Consider the following 25,390-nt stretch of genomic DNA (forward strand, 5'->3'; position numbering starts at 1 on the left):
TTGTCATACCTCTCCTTTGCCCGTCTTGTCTGCACAGTATTGACCGAGGTCAGCACGGCATTTTGCTTCAATCTGAGGGTTGAGGTGGATGCTGACTGCACGCTGGCGCAGAACCCGATGGACCTGGGCCTGGCACCCTGTTGACAGCGCAATCTAGAGAAGGCATTGCAGGGAAAGAAAGACAAAACTCTTAATAATAACAAGAATACTGATCGAAATGTCGAGTTGAAACCTATGGTTCTTTTCAGAACCACCCCAACTCAATTAAATATTATCATTACATGATTATGTACTCCTCGGCAGTAGAATAAAGCAAGACAGTTCTCTAAGAACAAACTCTACCTGGCAAGTAGATACACACATGGTATATATACAGTGATACCTCACCATGCAATGCCTCAAATCTAATATCACTACATGGTGTTACCGCAAACCTTATTAGATCATAATTCCACCATGCAAAGTTTCAAATCCTACTTAATAATAATAGTGGCTTCTTATAGCTCTCTTACCTGACACTCGGTTACGCTCCAGGCATTTCTACATTCAGTATTTTCATGCAAGGTATGTGGGACTACATTTTGAATTATGTGACCTACTTTCTTTTACATACATGTAGCACCATAATGGTTTACAAGGTGCGGCTGCGGAGTATGCAGCCAATCAAACCAGGACCCCCCCCCCCCCCCGGGGTGAATCCACTTCTCTTTTAGATAAATGAACTGGGTTATTTTACATTAACCACATTACTACAAGGTGAAATGCTTTATACTATCGAAAGCTTATGTAGGCTTCTAAACCAAAGTTTTGTATTGCAATTAATTTTACGAGCTATTACCAAACGTATACCTTCCCGTTACTTCTCACAGCTTAGAAAAAAAACCTAGCAGTCTTGATTCTCTTTTTACTTGCACCTTGACCTCAGTCGGTAGCACAATTTTAAATATATTTGTTCTTGTGACCAAGCACTTTTGCAGCCAAGTACGACTATACTCCTCTGGAGGGATGTACTCATTGGAAGATAGAATAGATTCTCACCTCGTCTGGTTGTGGGTGAAGGTGTCTGTGTAGACAAGCAAAGACCACTCCCTGAGGGAGCTGACTATTCTGCCAGTTCTCTTCATAGCATAGGTTAGTGGCGTCTTGCTGGCAGTTCTTGTACAGCAGGGGATCCAATCTATGGGGACACCACACACACAAGGTCAATCACACAGTCAATTCAGGGCTCAATTTCATAGAGCTGCTTAAGCACAAAAAAAAGATGCTAAGCACAACAAAATTTTGCTTACCAGAATAAGGTTACCAGCTAAAATACCGTTTTACAAGTACACAATGTAACTGGTATCCTGCTTAGTTATGCTTAGCAGAAAAATGTTCAGCAATATTTTCTGCTCAAGCAGTTCTGTGAAATTGGGCCAAGGGTTCAATTTCACAGACTGGCCCAGGGTTCAATTTCAAAGACCTGCCTAAGCACAAAATAATGCTATAAAGGTTTCTACTAAGCAACCATATTAGCAGGATACAGTCACAGATTGTACATGTACGTGAGAAATGGCATGTTGGGCTGATTACCATATTTTGGTAAGCATAATATTGTGACTAGAAGTGCTCAAAAGATAATAACAATAATGCATGCAAAGCTGTCACTTTTGGTTTGCCAACCAGCGTTGATTTTCAGTGCTTTCTTTCCAGGGATTATTGGCAAGAGGTATCGCTATGGCTCACTGCCCATGGGCAGCGAGGCAACGAGGCTGCCCAGAAGGCAACTTGGGTAAATATAATAATAATAATAATAACTTTCGATTTATATAGCGCCTAATAACTAACACTTAATTCTCTAAGCGCTTTACATATAGAAACTCACTTGAAATCTCTGGAGACAAAATATTGCAGCTCCAGCAGTTGGGTCTCGCATTCTTTGGTCATCTCGGACGAGTAGATGTTCTCCATCAGACATGAAAGTACCCTTCAAAGATAGAGAGAACGAAACAAGTTACAGGTGATAATCACACTTTATTTAGAAATTAAGCTTTGTCGTTAACTAAAGGACGTCTATGGCTAAGAAGAAGGGCCATGAGTGCCGTCGACTACATTAGGTATTTTTGTGAAACCGAGCCAAGGCAGAGGGGGGAGGGGTACTGAAAACAAGTAAAGGGTTTCTTCTTAGTGGAGAAGTGATCGTACACAATCAAGAGTATCCAAGAGGTTACAGAATGGATAGAACAAAGCCTCACTACACCCACCACAATAGTCGAATACTACAGGGCCGGAAAAACAAATTAAAACTGTCCAGAAGCTCTGAATTCAAAAGAGAGGGTCTACGGAGGAAAACAAAAGCCCAGACAAGTCGCAGGGTAAAATTCAAAGAGCTGGCTTTAGCAGAAAATATTATCTCCTGGCTTTTATTTTTTTATATTTTTTATTCAAGTTGCCAGACACACAAGGCCTGAAGGCTACTTCAAGGCGTGGGCTACAGTTGTTTTTTCCAGAGGCCATTGCCACCTACATGTACTCGTAGGGCTGAAACAGGGGTACCCCTTTTACAGTCCGTATGGATGTACGCTTGGGTATCATCAGTCTGAAGCCTGTCCGGCAGAGCAGAAAGCACTACCTCCCCAATTTCATGTAGCAAGTGTCATGACCCGGATTCGAACCCACACTTTTCTGATCAAACACCAGAGCTTGAATCCGATGCTCTTAACCGCTCGGGCCATGACACGCCACGCTTTAGCAGAAAATATTATCTGCTCAACATTTATGTGCTCAGCAAAAATGAGCAGGATACCAGTCACAGATGGTACGTGTAACATAGTATTTTAGCTGGTATCCTTTTATCTGATAAGCAAAAGCGTTTCGTGCTTAGCTAATTTCTGCGCTAAAGCTGCTCTATGAAATTGAGCCCGAGTGGGGATTGCTAACAAAGCATGGGGGCAACGTTTGAAGATTCCTACCTGGGCAGTTTGTCATCTGGAGAGCTGATAAAAATTGTTAAATTCACAGAATTTTGGAACATGTTAATAGTTGTTTTTAACAGAAATTCTGGTACCATTCAATATTTTGAATGTGATCAGTAAATTCCACCTATGAAAGAGGCTTTAAATATTACAACTTGATTATATTAAATTTGTTTGTCTGTCTTGTCTCATTGGGCACTTTTTACAGTCAACTTGGAGAACCGACTGTTGCACAAGCAGAAGAAACACTTCAGCAGCACAAGAGTGAAAGTTTCCAACAAGAAAATGATGCAAACAACTCAAGTGCGAATCCCTTTTACCATTTGGAGTTTCTACTGGGGACATTTAGTGTTAGGCTGAACATCTGACGTCACACTTCGAGGCTCGTGAATAACGCCAGAGACGGCAATGACGTGTACTTTCACCTTTGACCTCAGTCATTTCACATAGAGATACGCAGTCAAATTCTATTGCGGACTTGAGAGCAGTGTACTGCTTGGGCATATATGGAAAGCTCATGTCATGTCACTGCACATATCATTGTACCCAATAAAATCATTAGATCTGACAGCAGGGACCTGTCTTTATCCTTACGGATAAAGACATGGCGCAAGTCTAGTTAAGTGCTAGATAGTTCAGTTGGTAGAGGGCCGACATGTTAATTCAGAGGTTGCAGGTTCAAATCCCACTTGTTGTCCTTAATCAATCCCAAATTGTTTATTTTACTGAAGAAAACAAAAATTATGGAAAGGTTTGCGGTAACACCATGTAATGAAAATCTCTAAATGAGTTGGGGTGGTTCTGAAAAGAAACATTGGTTTCAACTCGACGTTTTGATCAGTAGTCTCTGATCGTCTTCTGGAGAAAACAAAAATTTATAGCTCAAAACTTGTTTAAAGGCAGTGGACACTATTGGTAATTACTCAAAATAATTATTAGCATAAAACCTTACTTGGTGACAGTAATGGGGAGAGGTTGATGGTATAAAACATTGTGAGAAACGGCTCCCTCTGAAAAGTGCCATAGTTTTCGAGAAAGAAGTAATTTTCCATGAACTTGATTTCAAGACCTCAAGTTTAGAACTTGAGGTCTCGAAATCAACCATCTAAACGCATACAAATTCCAGTGACTAGGGTGTTTTTTCTTTCATTAGTATCTCGCAAGTTCGATGACCGACTGAGCTCAAATTTTCACAGGTTTGTTATTTTATGCATATGTTGAGATACTCTAACTGTGAAGGCTAGTCTTTGACAATTACCAATAGTGTCTACTGCCTTTAATACCCAAACAATAAAATTATGTTCATACTTTCACTTTGATGTTTATTTTTGAGTACTGGGAAAACCTAGTTCAATCATGAAATTTGCTTATTTAGAGGACTCATTAACTCAAAACGTTCATGTTGAACTGCATTTCTGCTGATTCTTAAGCTCAATTTAAACTGAAAGCCTAAAGCCACTCCAAAACACTGCTTTTCTAATCTACTGTCACGTAGAGGCTCTTTTCAAAAACGATCACCAAACAAAAAACTTTTGTTGACTCAAGAAACTCCCTTGAGTCATTCAAGATACTCACTTTGCGTCTCCGGCATCCTCGGTCTTACAGAGTTTGTCCCGCACCGGCTTACAGGCTTTGTGAAGTGCACTGTCAATACGATAATTAGCTCCTGCGTCAGCCTCCTCTACAAGGTCTTGAAGCTGTAAATGAAAGAAAGGACAGACCAAGAGAGAAAATGAGACAAGGGACGATACAAACATAGTGCACCCTCTATAGATTACCCAGGATAGGCAATCGGTCGACTTTAATGTTTCAATATACATTTTTAAAAGGGCTGCCATTGAGTTTGTAAGCAAATGAAAAAAATCACAAAAAAAAGTATATTTTTCTTAAGCCGTAAATGCCTTAAAGCCATTGGACACTTTCGGTAAACAGTATTGTCCAAGGCCCACACTTCGTGTATCACAACTCATATAACAAACCTGTGAAAATGTAGGCTCATTCGGTCGGGAGAAAATAACGGGATAACCCACCCTTGTTTCTGCACGTTTCGCCGTGTCATGACATGTGTTTAAAATAAATCCGTAATTCTCAATATCAAAAATTAATATTGTTTTGATGTTTTCTCAAAAAGTCTTTCAAAATTACTTTCTGTAAACCCTGTAACTTATTTGTAAATCTGTGAACTTTTTTTGTTTGTTTCTGTACCGAAAGTGTCCAATGGCTTTGAAGAAGTGTAATTAATTTTAGCAAATTCTGTTTGCAACTTGGCTAGTAATGACTTTAAAAGAGATTTTGTCAAGAATTGATATTCCCTTATTTTGCCAGTGTTAGTGCGCACTGTTAGTGGCCTCCATGTATCGTGCAAGCTGCATATTTCATGGGAAAGGTCTATTAAATTAATAGTTTTTAAATGTTTCCAAGTAATTTTAATTTTATCATAAACATAACTTATGGAAATTAATATGTAGATAATAATTACTTGTTATCATTTGTGACTTCCATTACCATTGTGATAAAATCATAAAATCTCCTCTAAATACTTTCAATTAAATGGTGATGAACTTGAGCGCAGATGGTCAGGCGTGCTGCTTCCCACATGCATAATACATTTTTTTTTTTTTTAAAACACCATGGTGAACAGGTGTCACTTAGCCGTGAGGACAACTTCAATTCCTTTCTGCATTGTTTAAACCCATGCCACTCTTTCGCTAATATTACACAAACAGTCCCCCCATTAGCCAGTAATAGGCAAAGCAATTACAGCCTTCAAGGGCACAATCCCAATTTCATGGGCCTGATTTCCAAAATGTAGCTACATGTATTAAGCACAATAAAATTATGCTTACCCAGAATAAGGTTAACGACCAAAACACAATGTCCTATACATTCTGCGACTGGTGTCCTGCTCATTTTTTGAACAGCATTTTTTACTCCAGAAAACTGCGGACCCAGTTAGTTCACTTACATTGTAGTAAAAAGAAAACCGCATAATTTTGAGGCGTAGTTGGTTTGATATTTTAAAATACCTTTCCAACCATATTCAATTAATAACAATCGCTTGTTATACATGTTATAGGCCAAATGATAAGGCGATTTGAAATCACCCAATCCAAGGCAAAGTTTCCCTTAAAATATAACTATTAATTTTTTTAATTATTATTTATTTACACAATTTGGTGAAAATTTCTTTTTTACCTAGCTAGAAACACGGATTCTATTAAAAGGTGAAAGGACGAGGGCAAATCAATAAAAACGTCTAAATCCTCACAACCTCGCTGACGGCTAAATTGCCGTTTAACCCATCGAGAAAACACACACGCACCCACAATAATGGACCAAACTCCCCATACAATACCACAAGTGAAGCTAATTTATGTTACTAAGGCAACAGCAGCATCGCCATGGCGACCAATAAAGCGCTATTTATTTTCCATACTGCCTCCTCACTGCCTCAGGGAGACGGAGCTTCACTTCAACAGCTGATTTTGCAGAATGGTTTCAATTTTTTAGATTATTTTTGAGCCTAAAAAATACATAAAAATAAACCCTATCTCGTTTTCTTACTTTTATGACAAATGTTTATGTTCATGGGATTTTTTTATTTATTAATGGCATTAGAAAACTGACTCTTGCACAAAAACTTACCTATAAATAACACTTATTTGTCCATCTGTTTCAACTTAGTAATGTGTGTAACTGGAATAAATTTCTGTAGAAATGTTTGATTGTTTATCAAAAGTGTGCAGTTAGAAATGTACATGTAATTGTTTATTGATTTTTCCACAACCATGACAGCCTGTACATTCTACTGAAAAATTAGCAGCAAAAATTGAAAGTTAGTCTGGTTACAGCGGGTAAAATCGCATCTCTTGCCACAGCATTCGCGGAGCAATGTTTTTAGCCGAGTCCAGTAAATCTGTTGTACATGCTAAAATAATTTTTGTGAAATTGTTCATACTGATTTCACAAAAAATACAGCACCTCAGCAAGTTAGATTATTTTATGGGAAACTTTCTACTAGCATTATCTTTAAAGGCAGTGGACACTGTTGGTAATTACTCAAAATATTTATTACCATAAAACCTTTCTTGGTGACAAGTAATGGGGAGAGGTTGATGGTATAAAACATTGTGAGAAACGGCTCCCTCTGAAGTGCCATAGATTTCGAGAAGGAAGAAATTTTCCACGAATTTGATTTCAAGACCTCAGGTTTAGAACTTGAGGTCTCGAAATCAACCATCTAAACGCACACAACTTCGTGTGACAAGGGTGTTTTTTTCTTTCATATTATCTCGGAAGTTCGATGACCGATTGAGCTTATATTTTCACAGGTTTGTTATTTTATGCATACATTGAGCTACAACAACTGTGAAAGCTAGTCTTTGACAATTTCCAATAGTGTCCACTGCCTTTAAAACGTGTTAGTCAAATGTAAATCTGTAAATTTGTGTGGAACAAAGAGTACCCCAACCCTTTTAGTGACTTTACAAAGGAGACATTTTGAATCACAGTGTTTCTCCCCACGCATCTTCTGATTATGTCTTTGGGGAACCAGCCGTTGATTTCACAAAACTCTTCCTAACTTAAGACTAATCTTAGGACTTAGGACGAGTCCAAACCCTGCACTGTAGCATGCTGACCTTAAGATAAATGCTAAGTTAAAACGAGTTACCCGTCCTAACTCGAGATAAGACGAGTCCTAACTCTTTGTGAAATTGACGGCAGACATGACATCAGTCAAATTTGTGATGAATTGATGTATATAACAGCTACAGGTTGAATTATTGATAAGTCTCAAGACTGTAATTTTGACACTAATCCAGCTGATGGTAGGCATTTGGGGATTAGCAAAACTGTACATGTCTATCTCAAGTCAAAAGGAGATGAATTTATGAATTTGACAAAAATTAGTACTGGGGTGGATTTCACAAAGAGTTCAGACTAGTCTTATCTCGTCCTAACTACGGACTAGGCTTAAGTTTTGAATATCTCTTAGGACTAGTCCTAAATTTTAGGACACAATATAGTTAAATTCACACTGAATGGATTGAGGGATTGTGTTACTGATGTCTGATGTGTTGCGTACCAGTACATGTAACTTATGTTGCTGTGAATATTCATGAGCGACACAATTGGTTCACCAAGCAGATAGTCGTTAATATTTTTTGTAGAGGTCGCGGGCAGACTCCTTCTCTTTACGATAAGTGCACTGGGTTATTTTATGTGCATTACACAACACACAGGACCAACGGCTGTACGTCCAATCCAAAGGACGAAGCAATGGTGAAGTGTCTTGCTTAAGGACTTAGGTGTCATGGCTGGGGATTTGATCCCACACTCTGCTAATCAGAAACACCAGAGCTTGAATTTGGTGCTCCTAACCACTCGGCCACGACACGTCACACACGCATTGCTGCCTTTTGTTTGCCGCAGGCGCAATGTAGTAAAATTCAGGTGCCCATTAAGGGGTGGAGGGAAAAGAAAGAAACACTTACCGCTTTCTCACACTTCCTGCTCATGGATCCAGTCTCCTTCCCGCCTTGCTGCTTGGCGAGCTTCATCAGGCAGTGCAGGGTTTTACCCTCACGCTGTAGTCCCCCGTCGCAGTGGCTGGCTATTTCGCTCCTGCAGTTTAAGATGACCTCTGGGTTGACCATGAAGTCATCCATCAAGCTCTTGCGGGTGTCTTCGACCTCTGCTACGCAATCGCCTGACAGCTTAGCACCTAAGAGAATTGTACAACACCTGATTGATTAAAAACACTCCAAAAGACTTTTGAGTTCTCCATTAGCTCTAACATGGGCCCAATTTCACAAAGTCTGTATGTACTTATGATGAACAAAAAAATAATGCTAAGCAGAAACAGGTTACCAGCCAAAACTACCTAAAGTTGACATTGCTGTGATTGGTGCTTCACTCTAATTTTCATGGTTCATGGTTGGCTGGCCTCCCCACCCCCGTCAGTAGTCGACAAAATGTGCCGATCAAACTTTCTCAAACCTAACAAACCTTTATGTTTGGCAATCTCCAGGCAGATGAGAAGTTTGGAGAGTCTCAGCTCGCGGTTCTGCTTGTCTCTTGGGCTCATACACTGCGTCTTCTTCATGTCCTCGCGACATTTCCGAGCGAGCCGGTAGTTGGCCTTGAAGTCTTCATTGACCACGGTTTGACGGACGGTGAGTTTGTTACGACACTGGAGGAGAGATGATAACAAAAACTATTTACGCAACAGGCCAGTCTGCTTTGTTTTTGAAGGGGGAAGAGAGCACCAGCCGTCGATTTCACAAAGAGTTAGGACTCGTCTTATCTTGAGTTAGGACGACTTGGGATTAATCTTAAGGTCTGCATGCTACAGTGCTGGGTTAGGACTCGTCCTAAGTCCTAAGATCAGTCTTAAGTTAGGAACAGTCTTGTGAAATCGACGGCAGGGCATAGTAAAGAGCACCCTATGAGGTAATTTTACATTTCTACTGGAGCATTTTGAGTGCACCAAGGCAATGACCAGGGGGGCATGGAGGCAATCGCTTCGGTTTAAGGGCGATACAAAAATTAATGTTGTTGATCCCCGATGCAAATTTAACATCTATTAAGCCATGGTCTATTTTATACCAATTGAGTCAAGGCACACAACTCCGCTTAGCACATTAAAGTTGTCAATAGAACAAAAAAAAATTACCAGTTTGTAACTGGGTTCACAGCTAATTCTCTTACTTAGCAAAGATACTATTTTAGGATAAGATTTTCTTAAGATAAGATAAGCACTAGCAGAAGATTTTCTTCTATTAGAGTTTCAATACTGCAGCTGCAGGATCATGGCACCTTGTGGTTAAACAGGATTTTATTTTTTGTAATTTATTGATCGATATCCTTGGATATCCTCCATTTACAGTATATCGTTAATTTTTTTTGGAGAGATGACAGTCTTAAACATACAAAAGTCAGTGATAATTTGTTGTGCTTTTTCATATGCTTTTGTTATGAGTGAGGAGAAAGTTGGCTCGGAAACGTACCCCTTCGCTCATGTCCTCCTTGAACTTGTGCTTCAAAAGGCACTTGTAGATTTGTCCCTGGCCGGCCGCCTCGGTGGCGCAGAACCGCTCCCGGTCTTCCCGACAGGCGAAGAACAACGCGCGATCACTGTGGTAATCGTCGGCCGTGAGCTCGGCTACCCGCAGGATCTGTTTCTTGCACTCTCCTTGTAGATCTTTCAGTTTGGATTCCAGGCAGTTGATTGTGGCACCTTGGCTGTGGGGAACTGCCGGAGCATTCTGGGGGGGAGGGAGAGCCAAATGACGACAACATTAAAGGATTTGGGTACTTTCTTTTTTCAAAATGTCCACAGATTTACATTAAACTTACAGGGTTTGAAGATAATGATGATAGAAAGCTCCTCTTAAAATATCACTTGCTGAAGTGCTGTAGTTTTTGAAAAATGAGTAAAACAAGTCACAAAGTAATTGTGAAAACCCATTAACCAGTTATGATATTATACCATAAACATAGTGTAACTGGTTCATACGCTTTTACATGCTAAAACGGAGATGAAATTTAATACAGCACAGTAAGTAAAATTTCCAGGGAAGCTTTCTACTATCATAATCTTCATTATCTGTGTAAGTTTAGTGTAAATCTGTGGAAACTGTGTTTTGTGTTAGGAAAAAGTACATAGACCCTTTAAAGGGTCTTGATAATGATCAAGTTTTGGGCCATAACATAGATCCCTACTCACTGTTAACAGAGATCTTGTATTTAGTATAATTTACCTTTAGAAGTTTTAGCTTCATTAGTCTTCAAGTTTTTGAGGAAAAAGTGAATTCATAAATACATTTTGATTTAACTTCAAAAAGTGGAATTCTTTAGAAATCCGATCCCAGCGATCTTGTCCACTCAGGAATAATGATCAACAATTGGAATACACAAAAACATTCCTCGCGAGTCAATTTTTTTTTGGGGGGGGGGTAAAAACTATTATATCTTTCTCCATCAAACCATTTTACTTTTGAGTGAAATAATTCTGAAAATGCTTTATACTATCGAAAGCTGCTGTATTTCCAACCAAGTAAGTTTATATTGCAAAATCTCCACAAATCGGGATGTTTACGTGCAGGTGATTGAGCAGCAAGATTGTGCCCCCTCCCTCCGATTGTCCCCCCCCCCCATGATGATGTGAACCATGTCTTTTATAGCTTGAAGTTTGAATTACATGTAAGTTTGTACGGCTAATTCTTTTGCATTGTAGTTTGACAGCAATTTTTAAGCACTTTTTACTTTGTATTCCAGTGTATTTAATCCAACCATTTTTATATTAAGGTTGCATATAAAACTGCCATTCTATTCTATTCTTTACCCTTACAAATACCAATAGTTGGTGCTTGTCGAAATATCTCTTGGTAGTTTTTTTCCCATTCCATTCATTTACCTTCACAGCGAGGTGGTTGTCGTTGACGACGCCGCATTTCTTGTCGATAATATCCTCCTTGCACTCCATGAAGAAGCCGTGGATGAGTCTGAAATCACTGAACGTGATCGTCTTCATCCTGTTGACGTACTGTCTGCATTGTACAGAGGTGATGTTCTCATAGACGTCGTAAAGGCACGGCAGGACGAGGCCTTTACCTCGTTCAAGGGCAGCGCAATCTGGAAACTGATTCAGAAAGAGAGGAGAAACTTGGGTTAGAAGGTTTCTTTATGACAGACAGCGCCTCCGCTGTTTGCAAAAGCGTGCCCTAGTTACAAACAAAGCATAGACCTTTTCGCAAGTACCCATTGCGCAAGCACCACTTGTTGATTGAAGTGCATGTTAGTCTAGCTATCGCAAGCTTGACCAGCATGCACATCAATCCACACCTAACTTGCAATTTGCAATTACAATGGTTCAGTAACATTTTTTCCCTATTTTCTTTCACCAAAAATGAAGGAACCTTGAATGAAGGCTGGGAACCAGGCATGGAACCCGGCAAAGGAACCAGGCATGGAACCCGGCAAAGGAACCAGGCAAGGGGTTTAGGCTACAAACCTGGCAAGGGAACAAGACAAGGAAACTAGCAAGGAAACCAGGCATGGAACCTGGCAAGGAAACCGGCAAAGGAACCACAAGGGGTTTAGGCTAGGAACCTGGCAAGGAAACTGGCAAAGGAACCAGGCAAGGGTTTAGGCTAGGAACCTGGCAAGGGAACTAAAGAAACTAGCAAGGAAACCAGGCATGGAACCAGGCAAAGGAACCTGGCATGGAACCCAGCAAAGGAACCAGGCAAGAGTTTAGGCTAGGAACCTGGCAAGGGAACCAGGCATGGAACCCGGCAAAGGAACCAGGCAAGGAGTTTTGGCTAGGAACCTGGCAAGGGAACTAGACAAGGAACCTGGAAAGAAACCGTGTATTGAACGTGTCATGGAACCAGGCAAGGAACCAGCCAAAGAAACAGAAAGGAAATTTTGATTTGATGAATCCAACTCTTTATCTTTAGAAAAGAACAGATACTAGTTAAAATTAAGAAAATCATCCTCCGTTAGTTAAGTAAAATATTCAGCCTACCTTGGTAATTTCAGTTTTACAAACTTCAAAAGCTGCCGAGTCAAAACGCACATCCATGGTGAGGTTCATCTTGTAGTCCCACAAAAACTGCAGAGAAGGGGGTAGGGGTGTGGGCAGGAGATACAGCATATAAAATACATTAAAACCCTTGGATCGATAGGTGTTTGCTTAAATTAATTACTCATCAAAAAAACTAAACACGAATTCAACGCATAGGTCATGAAGAATAACAATATTATGAATTGCTTTTAATCTGGCTATTTTAAAAATAAATTTGTATAATCTGTCACATCGCCGGGGCCTTAATTTCTTAGGGCTGCTTAAGCAAAAAAAAAGAAGCTAAGCACAAAACAATATGCTTAACAATTCCTGGGCCCAGTTTTGTATACATGTAACTGCCTTAAAAGTATTAGCTAAGCATAACAAAACTATGCTTACCAGAATAAGGTTACAAACCAAAATACCATTTCACATGTACTGTCTGTGGCTGTTATCCTGCTTATTTCTGCTTAGAAGATTTCTTTTAAGAAGTCTTTTAAAAGCAGCTCTATGAAATTGGGCCCTGAACAGTTGAACCCTAACAATGCCAGACTATTAATAACCCCTTTAGAAGACCATAAGCGGCTGCAAATTTTTTTTTTCTTGTACTAAAAAGCCAACAGCACTGCGAATAGACGCAAAATTAGAACTAAGTGTACTTCTACTCAACCTTTTAGATCAAATAAAGGTTAAGTCCTGAATAGAAATTTTCCTGTTTCCTTAATAATAAAAAAGTAATAAAAACATTCAAGACAATGTTTACATGAAAAATATGTATTCAAACATCAATAACATCAGCCAATTCTATGCGCATTGTGAAGATCCTCACAAATGTACATAATTGAAATATTGAAAGGAAATGAGGTTTAGCCTCAGATTCTCTTTGATGCTAGAAATACTGTGTAAATTACATGCCCCAAGCCTGAGCCCGACTCGCTGTTTGGAGAAGGCCCTTGAACAGCTCGGCACAAACAGAAATTGAAATTGAACATCTGTTATATCTTTGTCACAAAACCAATAAAATGTTAATATTGTCACAAAACCAATAAAGTGTTAATATTCTTGGAACACATGCTATCTTTGTACATTGTAATGTGCACTTACCCTGTTGCAACTATCACCAAACTCAGTATTATCCTGGGAAAGAGAAAAAAAAAACAGAACTTAAAATTAATTTGAAATAAAGATGGCTTCTATAAAATGATCAGCATGAGGTCAGAAAATAAAAACCAATAATCAAGTATTTCCTTAAGATTATGATAATAACAATTTTTATAATTATTCAAAAACTGCTTTCTTGTCAAGTAGACATCACAAATTGCTGTATAATTAAAAACAGGCAGTTAAAGGAACACGTTGCCTTGGATCGGTCGAGTTGGTCTTTAAAAAGCGTTTGTAACCGTTTTTTATAAAATGCATTTGGGTAGAAAGATGTTGTAAAAGTAGAATACAATGATCCACACAAACATGCCTGGAAATTGCGTGGTTTTCCTTTTACCTCGTCGACTAACACGTCGGCCATTTATGGGGGTCAAAATTTTGACTCCCATAAATGGCCGACCATGTTAGTTCGCACAGTAGAAGGAAAACCACACAATTTCGAGGCAAACTTATGTGGATCATTGTATTCTACTTTTAAAACATCTTTCCAACCATATGCATTTTATAAAAAACGGTGACAAACGCTTTTGTTTTGACCAACTCGTCCGATCCAAGGCAACGTGTTCCTTTAAACAAGATTGATAAACAAAGGAAAGTTCATTCACATGTACAATAAGTAAAAATGTACACTAAAAAATAATGTGACACAAATCTGATAATACTTAATACACAAGCAAGTGTAATGGTGCGGATACAAACAAAATTGAGAGCAGCTTTAAAAATAAAATTACAAAAAATTCTTATTTAGTTTTCAAACTTGATATCCAAATTTAAAACAAACCATGAAAATAAAAGCATTTTAAGTACCCAAAATTGCGCAGATATTTTAAAGGCAATGGACACTATTGGTTTTACTCACAATAAATATTAGCATAAAACCTTACATGGTAATGAGTAATGGGGAGAGGTTGATAGCATAAAACATTGTGAGAAACGGCTCCCTCTGTCTGAAGTAGTTTTTGAGAAAGATGTAATTTTCCACAACTTTAATTTCGAGACCTCAGATTTAGCATTGGAGGTCTCGAAATCAAGCATCTGAAAGCACACATCTTCGTGTGACAAGGGTGTCTTTTCTGTCATTATTATCATGCAACTTGGACGACCCGTTGAGCTCCAATTTTCACAGGTTTGTTATTTTATGCATATATTGAGATACACCAATTGAGAAGACTTGTCTTTGACAATTACCAATAGTGTCCAAGATCGAATTAAACATAGTGGCTCAAGTTTGGAACGTCTCCACTTTTAATAATAATAATAATAATATGGGGGGCTAATCATCCTTACTCGCAGCTAAGACGTAAGAGCTGAATTGCGAAGGACGCGGCTACAACGTGTTTGAGAAGCAGGCATGCAAGGGCACCTTTGGCTGCCTGCCACATTAATACATTATGACCACGGAGCACAGCCAAGATCAAAAGTGTTTGATTTTTCCCGAGGGAGGAAAACCGGATGTTCTGGAAAACCCTTGTGGCACAGCAGAGAACCAACGCACATCTCAACTCACATGTGGCCCCGGCCAAGAATTGAACCGGGGTCACCTTGGTGAAAGGCGAGCGCTTTATGCACACACCAACCATGCCAACCAATAATGCTAGTATTTTTGAGAAGTGCATGATTTGAAGTACATGATGTGGGCCTGAGGTGTCACACATCAAGTAAAAGTTTTAGCAAGTTTGAGCTTGTATTGTACAGGTTTCTGTCTCTTTTGATGGTTATGGTGTACTAAATGTATGTACTGTAGTGTAATGGCATTGAACTTCGCTCTTGAAGGGGTACAACAATTTTGTCTCTGGTCAGGGGTTCTTTATAAGGAAAATGTGAATTTGTATTCAAGCTCTGCAAAGGCACATGGCACCAATTCCCCAAAAAACTCTTTCCCATACACGCATGGCTGCCCAAATCCGAAGTCGGGCAAAAGAAAAAAACTGAAATTATGAAAGGGTCAGGAATGCTTCCGGAAGTTCATGTAATGGTTATCTGAAATAATCCCAAATTAATACATGGGTTTACTATTAAAAATGAACTGCAAGATTGGTTTGGAAAGTCCATAATATAGATGTTTTGAGAATTTGAGAATTGTTACTGGCAGAAACATTTCTCATACCAGTTTAACCAAACTGTCGACAGCAAAACACAAAACAGCTTAACTAAAATATGACATTTTGAGACAAGCAAATACAGAGAGCAGCTGTTTTTACCACAAAACAGAATGAAAGTGTAAAAAGAGGACATTTAATATTCGCATCCACTTTAGTGTGCCTTTGAAATGTGGAGAGAACCCTCAGTTTACCCAGAAATGATCTTAAATTAAGAAGTTAATCAACATTTTTGGATTTGGCTATTTCGCCACAGAAAAGCCAAGACACCATTAGGTTCGTTTTCACATGATCTATTGCAAATATCAGTGCACAGTTTGTGGTGTCTGATGACGTGTCAATTTGTGAACCATCCACGAGCCAAGTATTGACGACAATGCAGTGTTCCATGAGCTGTTGTCACGGTTGACGTACCATCCACTTGACAATGACGCTTTTTAGTCAAAACAACTTGATTGTTGTTTGCACTAATTAAAGGCACTGGACACATTTACTCAAATTGGTAATGAGCAATGGACAGCAATGATACTATAAAACATTGTAAGAAACGACTACCACTGGTGTAACATAGTTTTTGAGAAAGATGAAATTTCTCACTAAAATATTTTTAACTGAGAAAGGCTTCAGGCGTTCTCAGGTATCTAAAACATGTAAAAGCACACAAATTTGTGCAACAGGTGTGCTTTTTTTGTTTTTATTCTCTTGCAATTTCGACAACCAATTGAGCCCAAATTTTCACAGGTTTTGTTATTTCATTAACATTGTGATACACCAAGTGAGAATACTGGTCTTTGACAATTACCAAACCTGTCCAGTGCCTCTAAAATTAAAGACACTGCACACTATTGGCAATTGTCAAAGACCGGTCTTCTCACTTGCTGTATCTCAACATGCATAAAATAACAAACTTGTGAAAATTTGAGCTCAATCGGTCATCGAAGTTGTGAGATAATAATGAAAGAAAAAACACCCTTGTCACACGTAGTTGTGTGCGTTCAGATGCTTGATTTCGAGACCTCAAATTCTAAATCTGAAGTCTCGAAATCAAATTCGTGGAAAACTACTTCTTTCTCGAAAACTACTCCACTTCAGAGGGAGCCGTTTCTCACTTAGTTTTATACTACCAACCTCTCCCCGTTACTCGTTACCAAGTAAGATTTTATGATAATAACTATTTTGAGTAATTACCAATAGTGTCCACTGCCTTTAAAGGAAGTACACGCGGGTACTCCCAAGGAATTTTCCAAACTCTAGGGCATTCTGGCCCCAATTTTGTTTTTAGGTTGGGCTGAAGCACGCTGAATTGAAACAAGGTCTTTTGAATTTTTGTTTCTACTTGGTGGTTTCCCTTTGCTATTCAAGTCCTACTGCGCAATCTATATCATTTTATATAGTTTTTCTTAAATATTTTTGTGAAAAATAACATCCATGAAATTTTTTACACAACCAAACCACATATTTGCATGCAATTCCAGGGAACAATTTCAACCATTAATTTTGCATTTAAAATAGCAAGAAATTTAGACTGAACTTATTTTGTGCACATTGAATGCTGATAATTCAGTAGCAAATCTTTATTAGTAGCAATTGAAACATTGTGTGTAGCATTTTGCTCTGCTACAATACATAGGAAATCGTTCACTGAATTTGCCTGTATTAGCCGATATACTAGCTTACAGTGCATGGAAAGAACCCTGATGCTGATGCGTGTTGAGCCCCCTTAGTTTAATCATCTTTTAGTCACATAACTACACACCCAACACCACGATAATAACAGAATGAATAGAAAACAAGAAGAAATGGTCAGAGAAAACTACAATGCCGTGATGGGAATATTTGTCAACAGTTTTAATTTCTTGAGAAAAATAAGCATCTACATTCCCAACTTTTTTTTTTCAATGTTAACAAGTCTTTGTATACATTGAAAGTCTATTGAGCAAAAAATGTCTACAGATGTACGATATTTTTTTATTTTCCAGAATATTTCATATAAAGCTTAAAAAGAAAATTTGATTTCACAGACAAATTATATTGGCTCAAGTTATTTTGTCGCATTTTATACACACAAAACTTCCACATCACTGCACATGTATACAGTTTACTGGGTGGATATATTTTGCTAGCATTTATTATTAGCCAAGTGAATGCAGTGAATCCGCTAAAACGTGTTTTGTGAACATTCACAAAACTCTCTTCACAACGAATGGTTCGTCCATGCAAATTTTTCTCAGGTCATGAGCCCCGTGACCCTATTATCAGGAAGATCTTTTAGTCAAGTATTCAAAGTCATTCAAACGGAGCGTAATGCAAACCATAATGCACCATGTCATCTTGTCATATCGTGTCATCTTGTTTTATACAGACAGAATGACCTTGCCAAGTGTAAAAGTAAAAAGTACGAACCAACCTCTACCCATGGATGCTTCATTTTTGCTCGTTTGCATTTGTGTGTTGTTTCTTTGTCTGTCTCTATGTAAAGTTAAAGGCACTATTGGTAATTACTCAAAACAATTATTGTTGTACCTTTAATGATGTCCCTTTAATTTTTTTCTAAGTGTTGATTGTACACGTAGTTGCGAACTAAGTTTTTATGCTGTTGCAAACTAATTAGTTTTATGCTGTGATGGCTATTTTCAACAAACCTTTTATCTACCTATCTACTGGTAAAGAAAAGGGGCTAAGAAGAGTGCAGTGGCAAAAAACAGCTTAGGTACTATGTCTATGATGTTGAAAGGGGTTGCCTGTTTATGATAAAATATGCAGTGAACGATTTCCCTTGTATAGCAGAGCATAATGCTATGCAAATTGTATCAGCTGCTACTAAAAAAAAAACATCATTTGCTAACTCACTATAACCATTCAGTGTGCACAAAATGTGTTCAGTCAAAATATTTTGCTATGCAAAAATGCTGGATGAATTCGTTCCCTGAACATGTACAGTAACCTGTACAGTACCAGTACATAGTACAACGTGGCTGAACAAGCCAGTTTATAATTGGGAAATGTAGGAACATTTTTAAAGGAACACGTTGCCTTGGATCGTGCGACTCGGTCCATGTCAAGCGCTTGAAACTGTTTGTAATAAAATGTAATATAGTTAGAAAGATGTTTTAAAAGTAGATTCTAATGATCCACACAAATACGCCTCGAAATTGTTTTCCTAATCCGTCATGAACTAATACGGCACGGCATTTTGTGGAGTAAATTTTTGACTCCATAAAATGGCCGACTCTGTAGTTCGCAAAGTGTAAGGAAAACCTTGCACTCTAAAGCATGATTGAGTGGATCACTATATTCTACTTTAAAAAAAATCTTTCCAACCAAACCTCAACGAAACATTTTTTTCATAAAAAGAAAACATTTTCAACTGCTTTTCATGGACCAACTCGCTCGATCCAAGGCAATGTAAGTTCCTTTAACTGTAGAGGACATCTCGTTGTTTACTAGCTAAAAGTATTGATCCATTTCACCTGACATCATCATCAACAAAATCTTGAATGCGCCATATTAATGGGCAATTTCACTGTACGTTTGTATGTATAAATCTATGATGTGCGTTAGGCGACGCGGCATTAATACACGTAAACCTAAATTGCCCACCAACATGGTGAGCGCGGATCAGTTGCCGCGTGTGACGCGCGTGCAAGGGGTCAATACAGTAAAGTGGGGCTAATGAAGCTTGGTTGTGTACAGTGAAGTACATCACAATAACCACTAGTATTGACTTCAACAAGAATGTTCTCAAAATGGTCAGGGGCTGTCCAAAGGTTTCAAAATTGTAAAGATTGCGCGGAACAAGCGTTCTTCCATCCGCTGGCTAAAATGTCAGATAAAACACCGGAGGACCAGTCAGAATTCTCTCCAAGTTGTCCTCCTGGCTATTTCACTGTTAATAATAATTACAACAAATTCTTCAATAGCGCATTTCACAATAAACCGTAACAATGCGCTTTACATTAGTCCCCTTGTCATTGGGCCAATAACATCCCTTTAATCTTTCTCAGTTCCCTATGGGGGAGAATACAGCCCGTAGCTGCCATGACACTCCGAAGGCTTTTTCATTCACAATATCAACCTCTGCCCCCGAAGGTACACATTTATACCCCTGGGTGAAGAGAAGCAATTATAGTAAAGTATTTTGCTCAAGTGTCACGACAGGGATTCAAACTCACACTTAGCGACTTAGCATCAGAACTTGAAACACATAGATCCTCTGTTTCTTGAAATACAGACCAAGTCAAAAATTTGGCATACTAGTAAAACGTCAAAGTTCATATCAGTGATAATATTACACGACTATCTCCTGTCAAAATTATTGACATTGTTATGATGAGCTCGGACTAACTACAATAAACTAATCCTACAAAAAATGTTAGGTTTAGGTTAACGCCACACCACTGTACAAATATAACCACCAAAAGAGGCGTAGTACGTCGTACTGCTCTAAAGCATCACATGCCTGCAGCCAGGACATGGTGTGGCCTATGTTGCCCAGTCTTGGTGCCTTTACAAAAGTTTCCCGCCGCCTTTAATATTTTCTAATGGAAAGTACACTTTGCATAATGAAATTTAACTTGCCCTCTCAAAGATGAATATCAAGGCCTTGCTTTTCCGGTCTGTTGCGTACAGACAGTACCTGCTACCATCATTTCAGGTTGAACAAAACAAGTGGTGGATCTACATTCCATTCACATAATTAATTTTGTTCAGAGGGAAAGTATGTATACGTACTTTTGGTAATCACTTGTAACAAAAAATGTCAATTTCAACTTATGGTAAGAAGTCTACAGCAGTTTTTGATAGTGCATTGTTTGAAGCATTTTGAGAAACATTTTACTTCAAAGTAATGCGGTTATGACAAAAGTTTGCCCCAAAATTTGAACTGAAGATGCGTTACTGTCAGTTTTAAGCAATTCTCAAAAATCTGTCACCTTTTGATTAGAAATTTGTACAGGTTAGTTTTATTGTGTTCATCTACATTAGGATTTTTTTACAGCTGAACGGTTCCCTAAACCAAAGGTGTACTTTGCTTCTAATGGAAGCATTTCACCAAAATGTAAATTTGTGAAAAAAATATGAGTGCACACAAGGTACATCTTCATTAAGGAATAGCCCTGTAATCAACTCCTACTGCCTAAAACACCCCCAGTTAGTCTACCCAAACTAACATGCAGCTAAAATAGACCAGAAATAGGAGCACCAGCACTGGTTACTGAGTTACAAGAGAAAGGGTGCACACATTTTTTGTTATAGCAGAGACTGTTTCTCTGACATATCCAAAGTCGGCCAGTCTAAGTGAAGAATTGCCACAAAGATAAGATTTTAAGAACGCCATATTTGATTCATGACATCACTTGATGCCAACGAGTCGGTGAAAATCAACACTTTAGCCCAGTTCATAATTCCTGCGAATGCGAATGCGATATGAATTTTGACGTCACAAATTCGCAACAAATAATTCACAGATCAGTTAAAACGTGCTCAACTCCTGCAAAACATTCCCTGCAGAACAGCCATTTGGCATCAACATTCACTTCACATTGGCAATTGCAGGATACATGGACCAGGCTTAAAAGGTGTTGAAGGGAGAATTTTGTGCACAGGTAGAACTGCCGATCGATTTGTCTTGCCACCACTTCACTTATAAACCTCCCATGATACCATAATCATGGAGCAAGTTTGGTGGAACGACAAGAAATCTAGACCTATAGAACCCATGTTGGCTGGGCAACCAGGTGTAACTAACTGGTGATGGTCACTTCATACCCAAGTCACTACGTAATTTTCATACCCAAGTCACTACGAAAACCACTTCCTCGTACCAAAAGATCATATAGCGGCGCTGCTAATGGTGACTTCTGCTTTGTACCCAACTCCACCAGGGTTAGGGTTAAGGGTTAGAGCTAGGGTTAGGAATAAGGTTAGGATTAGGATGACCTGGGTATAAAGTGACTTGGGTACAAAGTTAATTGGGTGTGACGTGAATTTGGTACAAAGTGACTTTAGGTACAAAGTGACCAACACTCATAGCTAAACTGTACGTTCCACAAAATATGCACGCAAATTTGTTATTTTTTGTGTGGAAATTTGAAGGATTGAAATTAACCATCTAAAAATCTTTTTTGTTTTACCCATTGAAGACTTGGCAGGTGCATAGAGTAGATAGCAAGACATTTTAACAGAATGAGGCCAAAGCAAAAAACTCATACAAATCAAATTTTGTTCTAACCTTGATGGCAGCTCGCTTGCGATTCTGCGTAGAGAGAAAAACAGGGTGGGTTTTAAGAAACAAACAAGTGAAGACACAAACAGACAGTTGCTCCTGACCAAGCTACTCATAATGGTATTACAAATATATAATAACAAACTGTCAAAATCCAACCCTCAAATTAGGGTTCAAATTTCAATCCATGTCAGTGTTTTCCGTTAAAGTGTACTTGTGGTCTTTGGCAGTGTTCGGTTTATTTAATCCTATAACATTTGTAATGTAGATGTACACAATAAAAAAGTTGAAAGTTTAATCTCAGAAGGTGGCCACGGTTAGGAGATATCGGTGGAAGAATAATCCCCAGTTAATCTTTTAAAAAAAATTCTGTAAACACTTCCCATTTTAATGTTTTTATAATGTATATTTTTCTTGCTGTGTATCTTTTAAACTCAATTCAGCCCTCGGGCTGCGATGTTTAAATTTTTAATAAACCAATAATAATACTAAAAAATCCACAATCTGAGAAACAATTCCGGTACTGCTTCTCAAATTAAAATTTCAGGGCATAAAAACTGATATATTTTTGCATTACATTTTAAAAGCATGTTAGTTCAAATTGAGTTGTTTCTAAAAAATGATTTTATACTATTTAAAGCTGCTGCTGTATGGTTCTACCCAAATGTTGTTATTGCCACTAATTTTAAGAGTGACTACCAAACAACGTACACTGGTCTGCTGGCCAAACGACAGTTAATATGACTTTGAGGAAACAGTCAAAGCTACTTATGTATACATGTCGAAGTGGTTCTTCTTCTACATGTACATGTGTACAATGTCTAGCTCATTGTTTTCCGAAGGTTTGTGTAAAGTAAACCACTGCCTGCTCGAAATGTTCAAATAACTGTTAAACTCTAGCCCCATATACATAACATACACGTGTGTTCAAACGATAGTGTTACAAGAACACTGTAAAACCTGGAAAACTGTAAAAGCTGGTGGACTACAACGTACACTGGTCTGCTGGTCTGCTGGCCAAACGCCAGTTAATATGACTTTGAGGAAACAGTCAAAGCTACTTAATGTATTTCTAAGTGGTTCTTCTTCTACATGTACAATGTCTATCTCATTGTTTCCTGAAGGTTTGTGTAAAGTAAACCACTGCCTGCTCAAAATGTTCAAACAATTGTTAAACTCTAGCCCCATATACATAACATACACGATAGTGTTACAAGAAAACTGTAAAACCTGGTGGACTACTAGCTGGTCCTGGGGTCGATTTCACAAAGAGTTAGGATTAGTCCTAACTTAGGACTAGTACTAGCAACGTGTTAGCTAGCGAGCCGTGCACGCCGTGTTAGCACGGTCAGTTGGGCTGAAAACACGGGCAAAAATTTGATGCACGGCTTGGGTGAAGCCGTGCTGTTAAATAATTTCAGTGGAAATTACTGAACTTCTTTTATTATTTTTTTGTTGTTGAACAGTTTAAAAACAGCAGTGAGTAAGATTAGATTTGGCTTTACCAGATTTCCTGCTTTTTGAATCAAAATTTCAACGACGCAACCATAAAACAATCACTCGAAGTTGCCTCGAAAACCCTGACCACATTGCGACTAGACAAAACACAACGTACAAAACACACATTACACAACGCACGTGCAAATTACACGTCATTGACCGTCATCAGCAGGCAGCATGAACTCCATGCACGCGTGGTATGATAGAGGCGAATTCACACGCGTTTTCGTTCCAATTATTTTAGGTACCAATCTCATCTCCACGATCCTACAAACCATCGCGCTCTGGATTTTTCTACTATGACGTCAGTGTCTGTAACTGTGTGACACGCGGTGCAGTGCACCTTTTACCGCATACATTCTGCAGTTGCTTTGTAGATTGGTTCTGCAGTTTTTCCCAACTCGACGGCGGTAAACATGACGATCTTTTTTCCTTCTAGAAATTCAAGGGCACATCGTTTGTTCGTTGTAGAGTTTGTTTGAAACATCGAGACTTTTTTGGATTTCAATGTTTACATCTCATGGGTGTTAATGCAGTTGACAAAACAATGTTAATTTTTCGCTCAAAAGGATCAAAAACTGGTTCATATTTCTTTTCAAATCTCAAGTCGGTTTTGCTGTAGACCTAAATTTATTTTTCAATGCATGGTACGTTTTTTTGCCCAGTGGAACTACTTTAATGGCACTGTCTTTGGTAGCTGTTTGTTCTTTATTCTCCACAGACTGGAAGACTTAAACGTTATGAAACCTTAACACGAACTAAGGAAAATATTAATTACCATGATCAGTCGGTCTAAATTAAGCAAACAATCATGGTACATGTAAATCACTCTTGGCATATTGATGGTTGCAAATACTTGTGTGAATCGTTATTTTACATTAACTAATTGATTTGTTTAAAATAAATACAAAAACTATTATCAGCTTCTTGACCTTAGGCCTATAGTTCTGAAATCGAATGGACAAGAATGGAAAGAAAACTAACATAAGTAAATGATAACTCTTAATTTCTTCTTCAATACCTCTTCATTTTTTTTTTAGTCTTTAAGCAAAACTTTGTATCAAGAGTAACACATGGCAAAAAATATGTTGTTGACAGCAAACTTGTACTGCATTATTTGATCGCTTTTGAATCATTTCATTCTAAATGGGTCCAAGTGCAGCTCCATGTCCAAGTAACTGCTTTGAACTGGCCTAATATTGACCCAGAAACATTTCATAGAGTTAAATAGCGGACGTCGACCACCTTTACAATATCTGTGCTTTAAAGGCTCTCATTTTCAAGTTGAAAACAAAACAAAAATTAAATCAAAATAGTTTACTTGTCACAGAAATATGAACGCATCAAAGACCACCAGAGAGCACATACAGAAGCCAGAGCTTCCAGGGCCCTTAAAGGGGGGGGGGGGGGTGAGACAGACTTGGTGGTGCGCGCTCGTATTGTGTGCTACACACACGTTTCTATTTTTCTAGTGATTTTAGGTTGCACTCCCACTTTTTCAGTTTGCACTCCCACTTTCCAAATTCCTGGCTAAGACACTGAGTCCTAGGAGATATACAAATTGCATGGATAGTCCTAAGTTAGGACGAGTAACTGGTCCTAACTCGAGATAAGAGTAGTCCTAACTCTTTGTGAAATCCAACCCTGCTAGCCTAGTCATTGAAAAGGTTCAAGGCAAATCTTATACATATAATTGTTCTTAATACATGGTCCACTTGTTCGCTCAGAACTTTCACTGGAATACAATAATTTGTGCATTTAAAGCTTTCAACTGCTTTGGGGGACATGGGGGAAATGGGGGAACGATGGTCATGACACTCCAATCAACAAATGAAATCCATGCTGGTAGGGGGGGGGGGGGGCGTGGAAAGGAAACCCTTTC

At 38.6% G+C, this 25,390-nt stretch overlaps 1 protein-coding gene across 2 annotated transcripts in view; it reads right to left on the reverse strand.

Moving 5' to 3' along the window:
• The window catches only part of LOC139934423 (Golgi apparatus protein 1-like), a 49,406-nt gene that overhangs the window by 20,074 nt on the left and 3,942 nt on the right, over positions 1 to 25,390 (reverse strand). Inside the window, exons 2-12 of one of the 2 annotated variants that reach the window (XM_071928654.1) lie at positions 22,015 to 22,038; positions 13,630 to 13,662; positions 12,487 to 12,573; positions 11,374 to 11,598; positions 9,965 to 10,222; positions 8,964 to 9,147; positions 8,450 to 8,679; positions 4,530 to 4,651; positions 1,865 to 1,966; positions 1,039 to 1,177; positions 10 to 153 (exon numbers count right to left, since the gene is read on the reverse strand). In XM_071928654.1, the coding sequence (XP_071784755.1) occupies positions 10 to 153; positions 1,039 to 1,177; positions 1,865 to 1,966; positions 4,530 to 4,651; positions 8,450 to 8,679; positions 8,964 to 9,147; positions 9,965 to 10,222; positions 11,374 to 11,598; positions 12,487 to 12,573; positions 13,630 to 13,662; positions 22,015 to 22,038 (1,548 nt within the window). The remainder of the gene's footprint in view (positions 1 to 9; positions 154 to 1,038; positions 1,178 to 1,864; positions 1,967 to 4,529; positions 4,652 to 8,449; positions 8,680 to 8,963; positions 9,148 to 9,964; positions 10,223 to 11,373; positions 11,599 to 12,486; positions 12,574 to 13,629; positions 13,663 to 22,014; positions 22,039 to 25,390) is intronic. The other variant, XM_071928655.1, reaches the window with a different exon arrangement.

Source organism: Asterias amurensis, chromosome 3, assembly GCF_032118995.1.
Source record: "Asterias amurensis chromosome 3, ASM3211899v1".
NCBI classification, from domain to species: Eukaryota; Metazoa; Echinodermata; class Asteroidea; order Forcipulatida; family Asteriidae; genus Asterias; species Asterias amurensis.